General features: G+C 33.9%; 1 protein-coding gene across 2 annotated transcripts; it reads right to left on the reverse strand.

Annotated features, from left to right (window-relative positions):
- Positions 1–4,813: 4,813 nt before the first annotated feature.
- LOC145040222 (MACPF domain-containing protein At4g24290-like) lies at positions 4,814–9,509 on the reverse strand. Of its 2 annotated transcripts, none has more exons than XM_078988181.1 (7): positions 9,063–9,509; positions 8,692–8,930; positions 8,151–8,343; positions 7,815–7,862; positions 7,370–7,556; positions 6,843–7,006; positions 4,814–5,701 (listed from the first exon to the last, which is right to left on the reverse strand). In XM_078988181.1, exons 1-7 carry the CDS (start codon positions 9,336–9,338, stop codon positions 5,024–5,026), a joined length of 1,785 nt encoding a protein of 594 aa, XP_078844307.1. In that variant the 5' UTR covers positions 9,339–9,509; the 3' UTR covers positions 4,814–5,023. The 2 variants fall into 2 exon arrangements, with proteins under 2 accessions (XP_078844307.1, XP_078844312.1); XM_078988186.1 differs by having other exon boundaries at positions 8,692–8,954; positions 9,063–9,189.
- Positions 9,510–12,824: the final 3,315 nt, after the last annotated feature.

Below are 12,824 nucleotides of genomic sequence, written 5' to 3' on the forward strand. Positions count from 1 at the left end.
CTTTGTCCACTGTAATCATATGTGATTAAATACATATAATCTTATGTGATTATATGTATCTAATCACATATGATTTATACGAACAAAAAATAATGATGTCTATATAAATCATATGTGATCAGATACATATAATCATATATGATTATAAACACAAGAACAACTATTGAATCGAGAACACAAAGATAAATATTGTCCACATATATCATATGTGATTAAATGCATATAATCATATGTGATTATATGTATCGAATCATATAGAATTTATGTGGAAAATATTTATTTTCCCGTTCTCCATTCAATTATTGTTCTTGTATGCTTAATTACATGAGATTATATGTATATAATTAGATATGATTTATATGAATAATATCAATTTTCAAATTCTTGTTAAATAGTTGTTCTTGTACATTTAGTCATATAAGATTTCTGTACACAAGATTCACTTTCGCGTTTTTGATTAAATAGTTTTTCTTTTTCCACATTAGTCATATGTGATTAATACATACAATCACATATAATTAAATACATAAGAAAAAAATATTGACTCATGAATATTATCAATATAAATCATATGCAATTTGATACATATAATCACATATGATTAAGTACATGAGTACAACTATTGAATTGAGAAAGAAATAATGAATCTTGTCCACATAAATCATATGTGATTAAATACATATAATCACATGTGATTAAATATATTAGAACAATTATTGAATCGACGCAGGAATAAATATTTTCCATACGAATCATATGTGATTAAATATATATAATCACATGTGATTAAATACACTAGAAAACTATTGAATTAACACGTGAAAACAAATATTGTCCATGTAATCATATGTGATTAAATACATATAATCACATGTGACTTAATACACGATGCCAATTATTAAATCGAAAACACGAAAATAAATACGACCCACGTAAATGGTGATGGGTGGTGGTAGGTGGTAGCAAGTGGTGGTGATAATGATGGGTGATGGTTTTGGTGTGTGGTGTGTGGGTGTGGGTAGAGGAAGTGGGTAGTGACGGCGGGTGGTGCTAGTTGGGTGGCGATGATGGTGGGTGGTGATAGTGGTGGTTGGTGGTAGTGGGTAGTGATGGGTGGTGGTGGCGAGTGGTGGTGGTGGTGGTGGTGGTGGTGGGTGGTGGTTGTTGTGGGGGGTGGCGGGTGGTGGTTAGTGATGGGTGGTGTTGGTGATGGGTGGTAGGTAGTGGTTTTTGGTGGTCATAAAGGGTGGTGGTGATGGGTGGTGGAGGTGGATGGCGGGTGGTGATTGGTGGTGGTGGTGGTGGGTGGTGGTTGGTGGTGGTGATTAGTGATGGGTGGTGGTGGCGGGTGGTGGTGATGGGTGGTTGTGGGTGGTGGTGGTGTGTGGTGGTGATGGGTGGTAGGTAGTGGTTGTGGGTGGTGGTGGCAAGCGGTGGTGATGGGTGGTGGAGGTGGGTGGTGGTGAGTGGTGATGGTGGTGGGGGGTGGTTGTTCTTGATGGTGGATGGTGGGTGGTGGTTGGTGGTGATGGTGGTGGTTGGTGATAGGTGGTAGTGGGTTGTGGTTAGTGGTGGTGGTGATGGTGATGGTGGGTGGTGGTGGCGGGTGGTGGTGATGGGCAGTAGGTAGTGGTCGTTGTTAGTTGTGGCGGGCGGTGGAGGTGGGTGGTGGTGGCGGGTGTAAGGTGGTGGTTGGTGTTGGTAGGTAGGGGTTGGTGTTGGTGGGTGGGTAGTGGTGGTTTGTGATGGGTGGTAGTTGGTGGTGGCGGATGATATTGATGGGTGGTAGGTAGTGGTTGTGGCAGGCGGTGGAGGTGGGTGGTGGTGGTGGTTGGGTGGTGATGGTGGTGGGTGGTGATGGTGGTGGTAGGTAGTGATGGGTGGTGGTGTTAGTTGGGTGATGAGTGATGTTAGTTAGTGAGTTTTTAATTGTTTTTAACTATTTTTTGATTTGTATGAATATTATTTTATAATTTTAATTAAAAAAAATTATATGTTACAAATTTGTTCTCAAATGTTCTCACGATAAAAAATATTTTTGATTGAAATGTCTCTCGATCAAACTCATTAATTTTTTGATTTATATAAATATTATTTCTTGAAACGTCTCCTCACCAACCCCATTAATTTTTTGGTAGTTGTTGGCACTAAAAAGCCCATATTTAATTAGGGAGTAAGACTATGAACTCGTATAATTGTTAGTCTGCGTACCTTTTTTAAGGAGTAAAATTTGTCAGTAACTTGATTTTTTATAAGGTTATAAAGTTGGAGAATTCTCACCACCCAATTCATCTTCAATGGTAATAGAAAAAAAAAGTAACAAAAGAAAAGTTATCGTGGCATTTATTTTCTAGGGAGTTTCACACCAATTTTTTAAAAATAATATAAGATGTTTAAAAAACCGTGTTTAACAAGAAAAACCAAAACAAATTGTTATTACAGTCAAATCATTTTTTTTAATGTTAAACGCTTTTAGTAAAAATTATAAGGAATGTTAACTAAAACTACTATGGTACTGGTATAACGTTGACACATCGGCATTGAATCTCAACGCCAAAGAGAAAGGGGTGGGTGGGTGGGGGGAGGGGTGTTTGTTTATGTAAACGTCATCGTGAGGTTAAGAAAGAAGAAAAGCAGAGACAAACAAGAGAGAAACAGACCTTTTGGAGTGTTGTAGTGGCAACCAAAAATAACGAGGTGCTGAATGGGGATGGTGTTCGTCTCTCCTTAACGACGTAAAGGGATGTCACACAGGCCTGTCAACACAGGTGATAGACCCATATGGATTAGTCTTAGGGAACAAAAGGGTAACAAATATCAAACATATGGATTGTCCGAGTTAAAAAATTAAATTAGAGACTAAGGTCCCGTTTGATAGTTGCTATTGAGAAAGTGCTGACCGGGAAAGGTATGTCTGGGTAATAAATTCTGATCAAGTGATAAATTCTGTTGTTTGATTGTACATCTAATTGAATGTGCTAAATGATGAAAAATGACTATTTTACCTTACTGTTGTTATATATAGTGATTGATGAAATTGTTGAATAATTATAAAAACATACAGATTATCATAAAAGATGTAAATTACACACAAGACAATATCGCCAACATAGCTTATACACAAAAAAGATTTGAAATTTCATAGCTTATAAAAAAAAAATAAAAAAAAATAAAAAAGATTACCTATAATTGATTCTAATTTCTAATAACAAAAATATTATGTACATTTGTTGTGTATCAATCATAGTGTTTCATTCTATATATTCCACTATTTGCACATTATATTCATATAAAGGTTGATAACATAATACCAAGATAGTATTTAACTCAATACTTAAATTGACATTTAACAACATAAAAAAAAAATTGTAAATCAAAACTAAAATTAGTGATTTCATGTCATCGTTGAATATATTATATATACTAATAAGAAACACTTTTTTGGTTCAATCTTTTTTGATGACATCAAACTATTTAACTCCATATTAACCGGTTAAGAATAATTTTTAATTTCAAAACCAATTTCTTATTTCAAATTTCACAAATCATATACATTTTTTTGAAGTACCTGTTTTGACAAAAAAAAAAAAAAAAAAAAAAAAAACGATGGAGAAGAAAAGACAATTTTCTGATTTCATAGAAAAAAAAACGAGGAAGGTACCTGTTTTGACGTCTTTCTCGCCGGAGCTCGAATCGGAAGGAAGATCTTTCAGCCGGACTGAGGAGGAGGGACGACAACGATGGAAGGAGTTGTCGATGGCGGCCAATTTCTTTGATGTTTTCACTTTTAGGTCCCATTTGGAAGAAAGAAAAGAGAGGGTATGAAAATCTGAGTGACAAATCATATGGGCAATTGAGAAAGCCGCTTATCAAACATATGTCGTCTGACCGAGTCAGCCCAAATCGCTGACTCAGTCCCATTCAGATAATAACAAACAGGCCCTAAACGTGATAGTAACCTCAAACTAGGGGTGAATATTGTGCGGTTTAGTGTGGTTATTGACCAAAACCTCACCAATAACCGCGAATGCGGTTAATCCATTTTCAAAAACGTTTGGTGCGGTTATTTTTGCGGTACGGTTTTGTTTTGTTTTTTGTTTTTTTTATTGTTTCGGTTATTAACCGCATTAATTTGGTGCGATTATTTTTTGTGGTTTTTAATCGCAGTTTAGAGTTCAAATATGTTTAAGAGTTCAAACATATTACTTGTAATAATAAAACCATAAGGTATAAGACAATTAATTTAAATCATAAACTAATATTTTAAAAACATCAAATCACTAGTAATTAACAATAAATATTTTAAAATTGTTAAGTTTCACCATTTTCTAAAGTTAAAAATAACAAAAAATCAATACTTTATCTAAATCAATACTATTGTTTTCTATAATTTTATGATTCTTTCATCTATGAATTTTATCTTATTTTTAATATTTAATATATTAATAATTAATAAAAAAATTATATATATATATATATATATATATACACGGTGTGGTGCAGTTTTTAAAAGCTTATAACCGCACCGCACCGCAAATTTACGGGTTTTGAAAAACAGAAAACTTCACCATTGGTTTTTATTACGGTTACGATTTATACGGTTAATTTTAATTGCAGTGCGGTTTTTGTTCATCCTACCCTAAACCATAAGACCATCCTAGTAATTTTCTCATGTTATTGTAATGATTTTTTTTTTTTTTTTTTTTTAAAATGAGATGGATTTAATAAAAATAAAATAAGATACAAATGAAGTGTAACAATTTATTAAATTCACAAAGTTAAATCACAAAAAAAAAATTACAAAATTCAAAGATTATTTTCACCCAAAATCAAATTTATCGTAATTAACATCCTAAAAAACAGCATTACTTTGCAATTTACAACACAAAATTTATACATCATTCACCACAACATCACAAAAAAATAAAAAAATAAAAAAAAAAAAAATCTAAGTTTTGGATCCAACAAATCAAATAACAAATCTAAACCCACATATCCACCGGAAACGACGACGCTTCAATCTTCATTCCAACGTTTCCTCATCACCGGAAACCACCGCCAAAAGAGAAAACTTCACCCGCAGCGATATCTTACTCTTTTCAACCACCAGCCGTCCCCCCGACACCACCCAATATCCCGGCAAATCCTGCGGCCCTCTCGTCAACTCCGTCGTATCAACAAACTTCAAAAGCTTCTTTCCATGAGCCGACACCGGTGGTCCACCAGGCAACGCCGAGTTCATGTTCACCACTCTCGGATCCGGCGGTGGTCTCTGACCGGTCGAAAACCTACCCGAAATCAACGTCGAAACGATCCCGGATTTCTGAGATAAAACCGGTGACCCGTCCCACTCCGGTTGCCTCACCACCGTCGCCCCCACCACTTTTGCGAACCGGAGGCGTAAGAAGAGAACCCGTTTTAAACCTGAGTCGCTAACTTCGAACTCGGCGCCAGTGACGATGGAGAGTTCGTCGTCGGATTCCACCGGAGCACTGTAAATATGTGAGAAGCTTTTCCATTGGACTTTTTCGTAGTACCTTTTGTCTTTAGGGTTTGTGGATGAGTTGGGGTTTGGTTCGAATTTGAGTTTGAAGCTTTTGGGCATGGAGGAAAGATGCTGTAAATGGATCGCTAAACAGTCGTTTCGTTTTCCTTCTAAATAAAGACGAAGGCCTGTTACTGGATTATCTCCGACATCCACCTGCGGATTTTATCGCCGGAAAATTTGAATCAGCATACTGTAAGCAGAGTTTCATACCTGGACCGGGCCATCGTTTACAGATTGGACCGGTGTAAATACGTTTTAATGGGACCGGTCCTCAACCGGTAATCTTTGGACCGGGTTTTCTTGTAATTTCTATCATGGTTGTAAATAGCCTAACGTTATGCTTTAGAAAATGATGTTTTTTAGGCATGGCTTTAAAAGGGACAAATTTGTATATAGTTAATAATTATATATAAACATATATGTTTTCTAGTGTTATACAATTTTATATATAACTTAGTAGGTGTAACACCTATATATATTTTATGAGTGTATTAAAAAAAAAAAATTAATACGAAGTTGTAAACATTAATAATTTTTTAAAGTAATATTTCCACATAAATATTGTATTAATATAATGAATAAGTTAGTATTTCAATATATACTAGTAAAAAAACTATTAACATATTTTAAATACAAATATGTGATTTTTAGATGATCAAAATGTATATGTAAAAAACATTGCTTCTAGCAACTTAAATATAACAAGTTTAAAAAATAAAGAATCTACCTAGGTTCCTTCTTATTAAATATAATTATTATTACTAATTAATATGTGAGTATTTTATTAGTTGGCATTTTAATAAAACAGAAAATATACGTATGAATATTAATTAAATAAAAATTACCAAAAAAATGTTATTTGTCAAATTGAATTAGAAGTTTATATTTTACAAAAAAAAAAATGATTTATTAGGATAGAAAAGAAATTAAAAATTATTAACTAAAAAGTAACCATATTTGAATGTTTGTATATCAAGATAACTGTTTATAGCAAAATTACTATATACATTTTGAAAAAGATCGAGAATTCCATATATTACTTTTTATGAACAAATAACTCGTTAATTTTACTTTTTATGAACAAATTACGCCCTTTTGAGTTTAATGAAGGAAAATGAAACATTTTTATTTTTATTTTTTTATCCTCATTGTTATTTTTATAGTTGTAATTTTGTTTAACTATTATAGTTTTCTTTTTTGGTAATTTTTTCCATCATTCCTTGTAATTGTGTTTACTTTTTGTAGATACTTAAGTTATCTTTTTGCAAGATTCTAGTAATTAATAAAAACATGCCTGATTCGTGTTAACATAAAGCTTCGGACCCAAAAATCTGAACTGCAACGCTGCATTATGTTGTTTACCCTCGGGACCCACTGCAAGCTCACCAAACTCTGGTGCCCATCTTGTCGGAAGCTGAAACTCTAAAAACTGCTCAAGTTCTTCAATTGGTGGCTTATCTGCATAACCCATGTAGCCATTAGAAGACAATAGCACGAAACATATGTCTTATATATGATTGTACTGTGTTTGGTATGCATTGTTCTGTCACAAGAATGATGTCTTATATATCTTTGCACTGTGTCACAAGAATGATGTCAATAAGACAAAAATTATAATTTTTATCCCATCTGAAAAGGTGTAGAAAGCGGGCTAGACATGACTCGCTCTTGGTTTCTTATGTGTGCAAAAGACATAAATATCATTTTCATCATGTCCCTAGCATAAAGGGCATTTTAGGCATTTGACTTTGTGTTTGTCAAGCGTTGATACGTCAATTGGATGGATGAAATAAATGGAAAAATATAGATGTTTTTGCTTACAACGTATATAAAGATTGATGGCGTGAGTTAAAAATCCGTTTCCATCTATTCCACTTAATAAAGATGTGATTGGAACAAAAGACATTGAGATGACTTCGGGTTCGAGTTGAACTGTTTGACACCATGTGCGATGATCGAGGTTTTTTCCGTAGCTTCCCCCTCTTCTCCTCCAAAAAAGAGTTATATCCTGCAAAATCACAACCAAAAACGACGCAGTGCAGAATCTCAGTATACTCACTATTTATTTACCAAGGTTGTTCGAGACTAGAAAAAACAGTCCACGCAAATTTTTGTCTCATTAACATCGGTCCAAGTCCAATACACGTCAAATACAGTACAACTGTACAACTGTCTGGTGTAACAAACGAAGTCCAAAGGCAAATAGCGGATATGTTTATAGAATATGACTATCGCAAAATTTAATGAGACAATATTGAATTCTAACCTCAATTGGTGGATTCAAGTTTATCAAGCCGTAGTCGTTTCTTTCAAGCTGAAACATAAAAGAGTATTATATAAGAATACGAGATTAGAGATTTCACAAACTTTTATAATATATCTTGTTCTTTTACCATAGTGAATGTTATTAGTAGACAACTTGGATTAAACTTTGATTCTTTATCTCTCCTACTTATTTTTTTTTACTCTTTTATCAATGTAGTTGAGGGTTATTCAATGTAATTTCTCAAATGAGATAAAATTTTAGAAGCGAATAGTTTTGCTATAAGTAAGAAACAAGTGAGATATTGTGTCAATAAAAGCATAGAAAAGATGTTACAACCAGCTCCGAATCATGCGTCTCTCTTGGGTTATCATTATGTTGTCCACTAAATCTCTTTTCCGCTACACCTTTTAGCTTATTTCGCACCTCATCCAATGAGAGAGTTGATGAATGTTGTTGTTTCATATACACAACGTCTTTTCCTCCCATTTTTACACCCGAAATTACATGAGTACCAAACCTTTCGATAAACCTACAAACATCATACGAAATTCAAACTAAAAATCGAGTTTGTGACGTTTAAAATAGATAACAGAACATATCAATGATAAAACATGACATGACATAACATGATACTTTTTGATATGGACAGAGATTGATGTCAACCAGACAAAAACCATTGTTCTATCCTAAAAGGCCACTATGATTCAGTGTCTAACTGTTCTCTATGCAAAAAGACATAAATGCCCTTATGTCCTAAAAGGTGGGACTATGAATCAGTGTTTAACTGAGCTCTATGCAAAAAGACGAAGATGCCCTTGTCATGTTACCAATGAAAATATCCCAAAATTTGTCATAAGAGTCACATTTTTTTGCTTACTTGGCCAATGCTGCAGGTTCCCATGTGGAAGGAACTGCGTTTTTGACATGATCACGTAAAGCAATTTGGGATTTTTCAAGCTTGATATTGTAAAGTGTGATGAAGACGCCATCTAAAGCGAGGGATTTTGTATTTGCAGCATCTTTCTGCCATGATCCCGTGAATTCAAATGCAGCGTTCAGTTGGCCGGTCGGAATTCTGCCGGAAAGTGATACATCCTGGTTAAATTGCTCCGACATCTACAAGAACAAGAAAAAAGATACCTTTGATATATCAAAGATTCGAACCCATAACATAAAATCATTATAAGAAGGAAAGTTAAACTATCATCGAACAAAGCAGTGAATCAAGACGAAATTTTGTGGATATACCTTCTGAAAAGAGAGGGTATCTGAGCTGAATCGCATCCTTTCACCTTTATCACAATTAATCGATTTTGATACATTTTGAATCAAAATCCCACCTGGAATCAGTATATCCCTCACCTGTTCATCATCTATACCGATTAATCTCGATTCCGGCGACTTCCCTTTGCAGTATTTCAACCTCAAATCCTCAGTCAAGTCATACCCTAACCCAATTGATCCGATCGCCGTCTCCGCCGCTGTCTTCAGCCGTAACGCCACCTCCTTACTACTACTACCCATCAAAATTAGTTGTGTAAACCACAAATAAACCGCAAAATTAGGTGAATCCGTGGAATTTTTCCTTCGATTATGGTTTTCTTTCACCTGCTACGGTTTGAATCGGAAGTAGTCAACTCGTTTTCTTGGTGTTTTGTTGACTGCGAATTTAAATAATGTTTCAGGTGGAAGATGATGAAATGGGTCGTCAGATTTTACATCGTGGATGTATTTTATATGATTAATTGTCGCGTTAATTGTTGGTACAAAGCGCGGAATCATATGGGTTTGGAGAAAAAGTCAAAATAGAAATGCTGTAATTGGTTTTCAAGAGAAGTGCAAAAGGTCAAAGAAAGTTGGTTGTTTTTGAAGCCGCCCGTCGCCGGCGTAAAGACACTTTGTATTGGTGGTCGGAGATTCAATGCTATTCTTTTACTTTCCATTTTCCATAAAAAGGTTAATTCTTGGTTTCTATATTCATTTTGGTTCTTATATTTTAAACAAAATATTCACCAATTATAGACTTTGGAAACACAACACAATGATAAATATGCAAATGAGAATAAAGAATTAAAAGGTTAGATTTTGATTAAACTAATCAAACTACATCTCCCAGACAAACTATAGAGATATTTGAATTATACTTTTGAATGCATATTTTTTGTATTAGGGTTACAAATTAATGTCTTAAGTCATACCTTAGAAACGATGTGATTCGTCACGACTCGTAAAAGCTTGAAGTGGCTCGTCATGGCTCGTAAAAGCTTGAGGCTTGACATTGCTGCCAAGTGACGTCTAATGTTATTTAGAACATTGGTTACAAATATAGTGAGAGATCAATTGATAATAGACTTTTGAGCTAATTTCTTCTCGAATAGGCTCATGATATAACATACATAAGTTGACCAATGATGACCGACGTGGTCCCAAAGTTACTAGGCCATCATCGAAGTTTAAAGTCGAGGACTACTTCTGAAGGCTAAGCGTGATGTACACCAAAGGCGAAGCTCGAATGTACAATGAAGGCAAAGATGATGAGCTCGTTCTTCACAACTGCACTTTGGAGTTTAACTTTGCTGCCAAGTCTTTAGACCTTGCTTTTTAACTTACTTTGAAGCTTTACTTCCTGAATCTTGAATTCGTCCATTGTTTGCAGCTTCGCTCATAAACAAAAGTCAACAACTTCGCTAATTGGCTTCACCCCAAGGATTCCCTGTCAGGTTAAAACTTTGCACCATCAACTTTGCTAAGCCTTTGATTTTGAAATACAATTGCTCCAAAAAAATTCTTCATGGGGTGCTGCCCCCACCCCCATAATTGATCCCTACAAGGAATAGGACCCCACGCTTGGTCTCCGTATTTGACAGTGAAGTCAAAAGAAGAATTAAATTCCACAACTCAATAATAACCATATCAAGATTAAAAATGAAAATACTACACCCACATTTTTGGAAATTTTTGCAAATAACTATTATTTTCGGAAATACTAAATTTTCAAACTTAGCAATTAGTTTTTTCTGAAAAATGATTCAACAATTTTGAGGTTTCAAAAAGCCATTATTTTGGAATGTAACAATATACAATTTGTACATATCACAAATATATAGACATTGACTAATATTTTATTTTCTCCGAAAGGGTGTATATTTGTACGAAAAAATTGTTTTTTTTTTTTTTTCTGTCAACCCAAACTTGTTTTGTGGGAATATATTTCTGAATACCATGGATAATAGAAGTTTAAAGATTAGCTTGCCAAATGAATTTGGTTATAATTTTTTTCTTGATCAATTCATTATTGTCTTTAACTTCTTGAAGAAGATCATCATTTCTTTGATTGCAATGTAGACATCCTTACAAAGCTTTTCGACATCTGTCTCTCGAGCTTTCACAACAATCTTCACCTCTTCGGACATCCTCTAGTACCTTTGGGATAGATTGGGGAATGAGCTTGAACCTCACCCCTATATTTATGTAGGATTTTTTAGTAGACATATTTTTGAGTAAGTTAAGATTTGGTGGTGGAAATGTAAGCTTTAACAAATTTATATAACGATGGGAAATAGTGATAAGTCTATGTTATATGGAGATTTAGGTTAGATATATAAACTAAGTTAAAATTATTTTGTCTTAAGTTAGACCATTTAACCCCTCCTAACTATTGCATTTTACTTATTGATTATGTAATGTTTACCTTTTTATATCTAAGTACCTTCATACATCAACAAACATACTACAAATTATACCATAAGTTCAATATTGCAACCAGGGAAGTCCATTCAAATCAAAGATTTTAACTATAAAGCCTAAAACCACACTAAATTGAACAAAGCCCTAGTTTTCAAAGATATGTATAATGTACTTCATAATTCCATGAAATTAATACAATGGGGGTAAAAAGTAATGGATGAATCATACCTGAAGTGAAGATTAAATAAGAAAAACAAAGATTTTTCGAAGTTGGGATAATGAGCTACTAATGACGTCGATGTGATGTGAGAAGTTGTAAAAAGTCAAAAAAGGGTTAAAGAAGATAAAATCCTTTTAAGCTCAAATACAGTTGTGTATAGTCATCAGGTTCATCGTGTTTGTGACAAAGGGTTCTTTAGCTCGAGATCTATTGTTGTATGTATCAAGTTTTTCTTCAAGGCGTGTCGTGTAATGTCTACAATTCTTCAAACTCAAAAACTTCACCAATTTTTATAATAAGAAATCCCACATCAATGACAACCTAAATACATCATATAGCTATGACCATCTTTTGAAGGGTGAAATGAAATCAAAATAACTCAAAAACCCATAAAATAAGAAGTACATAGGAATCATACATGGAGTGTAAATTAAACAAGAAAATGAATGTAACATCCCAAAATTTCAAGATAAAAATTTTGTTTTTAATTCAACCATAAAACACCATTTAGTAATACCAATCATTCAAAAGTATATTAATGTAAAAGCAATTATCATAGTACAATCCAAAAAATCATCACATTGCGGAAACTTGTGTAGAGGCAGTGTAGTCACTGTGACATCCCCAATTTCACAACTAGAAAAGACCAATTTGTTTATGCTTTATTTGAAAATCAGAGTACCTTTTTGAGAAAATGTTGTGGAATTTGTCCCCAAAAATATGATAAAGAATTTATCAAAGCATTTCTGAAGAAATGTATTTTACTTATATTAAAAACCTTTGGATGTCATTGTCAATACAAATCAAAAGCATAAACAGAAACAAAATATGACTTACAACATTCTATTTATTTCTAGCCTATAATCCATAATCTCTCATCAGATCATCGCATCTATGCTCTTGTGCCACTACTTGTAATACAAGAAACTGAGTGGGTCGGGCTTGAGAGCCTGGTGAGCACATAGGGTTTTCAACTTATAATAATTACGTTTATTAATTTCATCAAATCATTCAACCCGATTACCTATTCCCGTTATCCTCACTTTATGTCCCTAAAGAATCTAATTCAAGGGACTTAGCCTAAGGATAATCATCGGGAAGAC

Source organism: Lactuca saligna, chromosome 1 (assembly GCF_052625555.1).
Source record: "Lactuca saligna cultivar CGN05327 chromosome 1, ASM5262555v1, whole genome shotgun sequence".
In the NCBI taxonomy this organism is placed as follows: Eukaryota; Viridiplantae; Streptophyta; class Magnoliopsida; order Asterales; family Asteraceae; genus Lactuca; species Lactuca saligna.

What these genes read in the sequence shown, in the direction of transcription:
- LOC145040222 (XM_078988181.1), bottom strand. Translation starts at nt 9,338, where the DNA reads ATGGGTAGTAGTAGTAAGGAGGTGGCGTTACGGCTGAAGACAGCGGCG. An exon ending in GAACCTGCAGCATTGGCCAA is followed by an intron (nt 8,344 to 8,691) that starts GTAAGCAAAAAA and finishes TGATGTTTGTAG; the next exon opens with GTTTATCGAAAGGTTTGGTA. An exon ending in CATCAATCTTTATATACGTT is followed by an intron (nt 7,007 to 7,369) that starts GTAAGCAAAAAC and finishes TGGGTTATGCAG; the next exon opens with ATAAGCCACCAATTGAAGAA.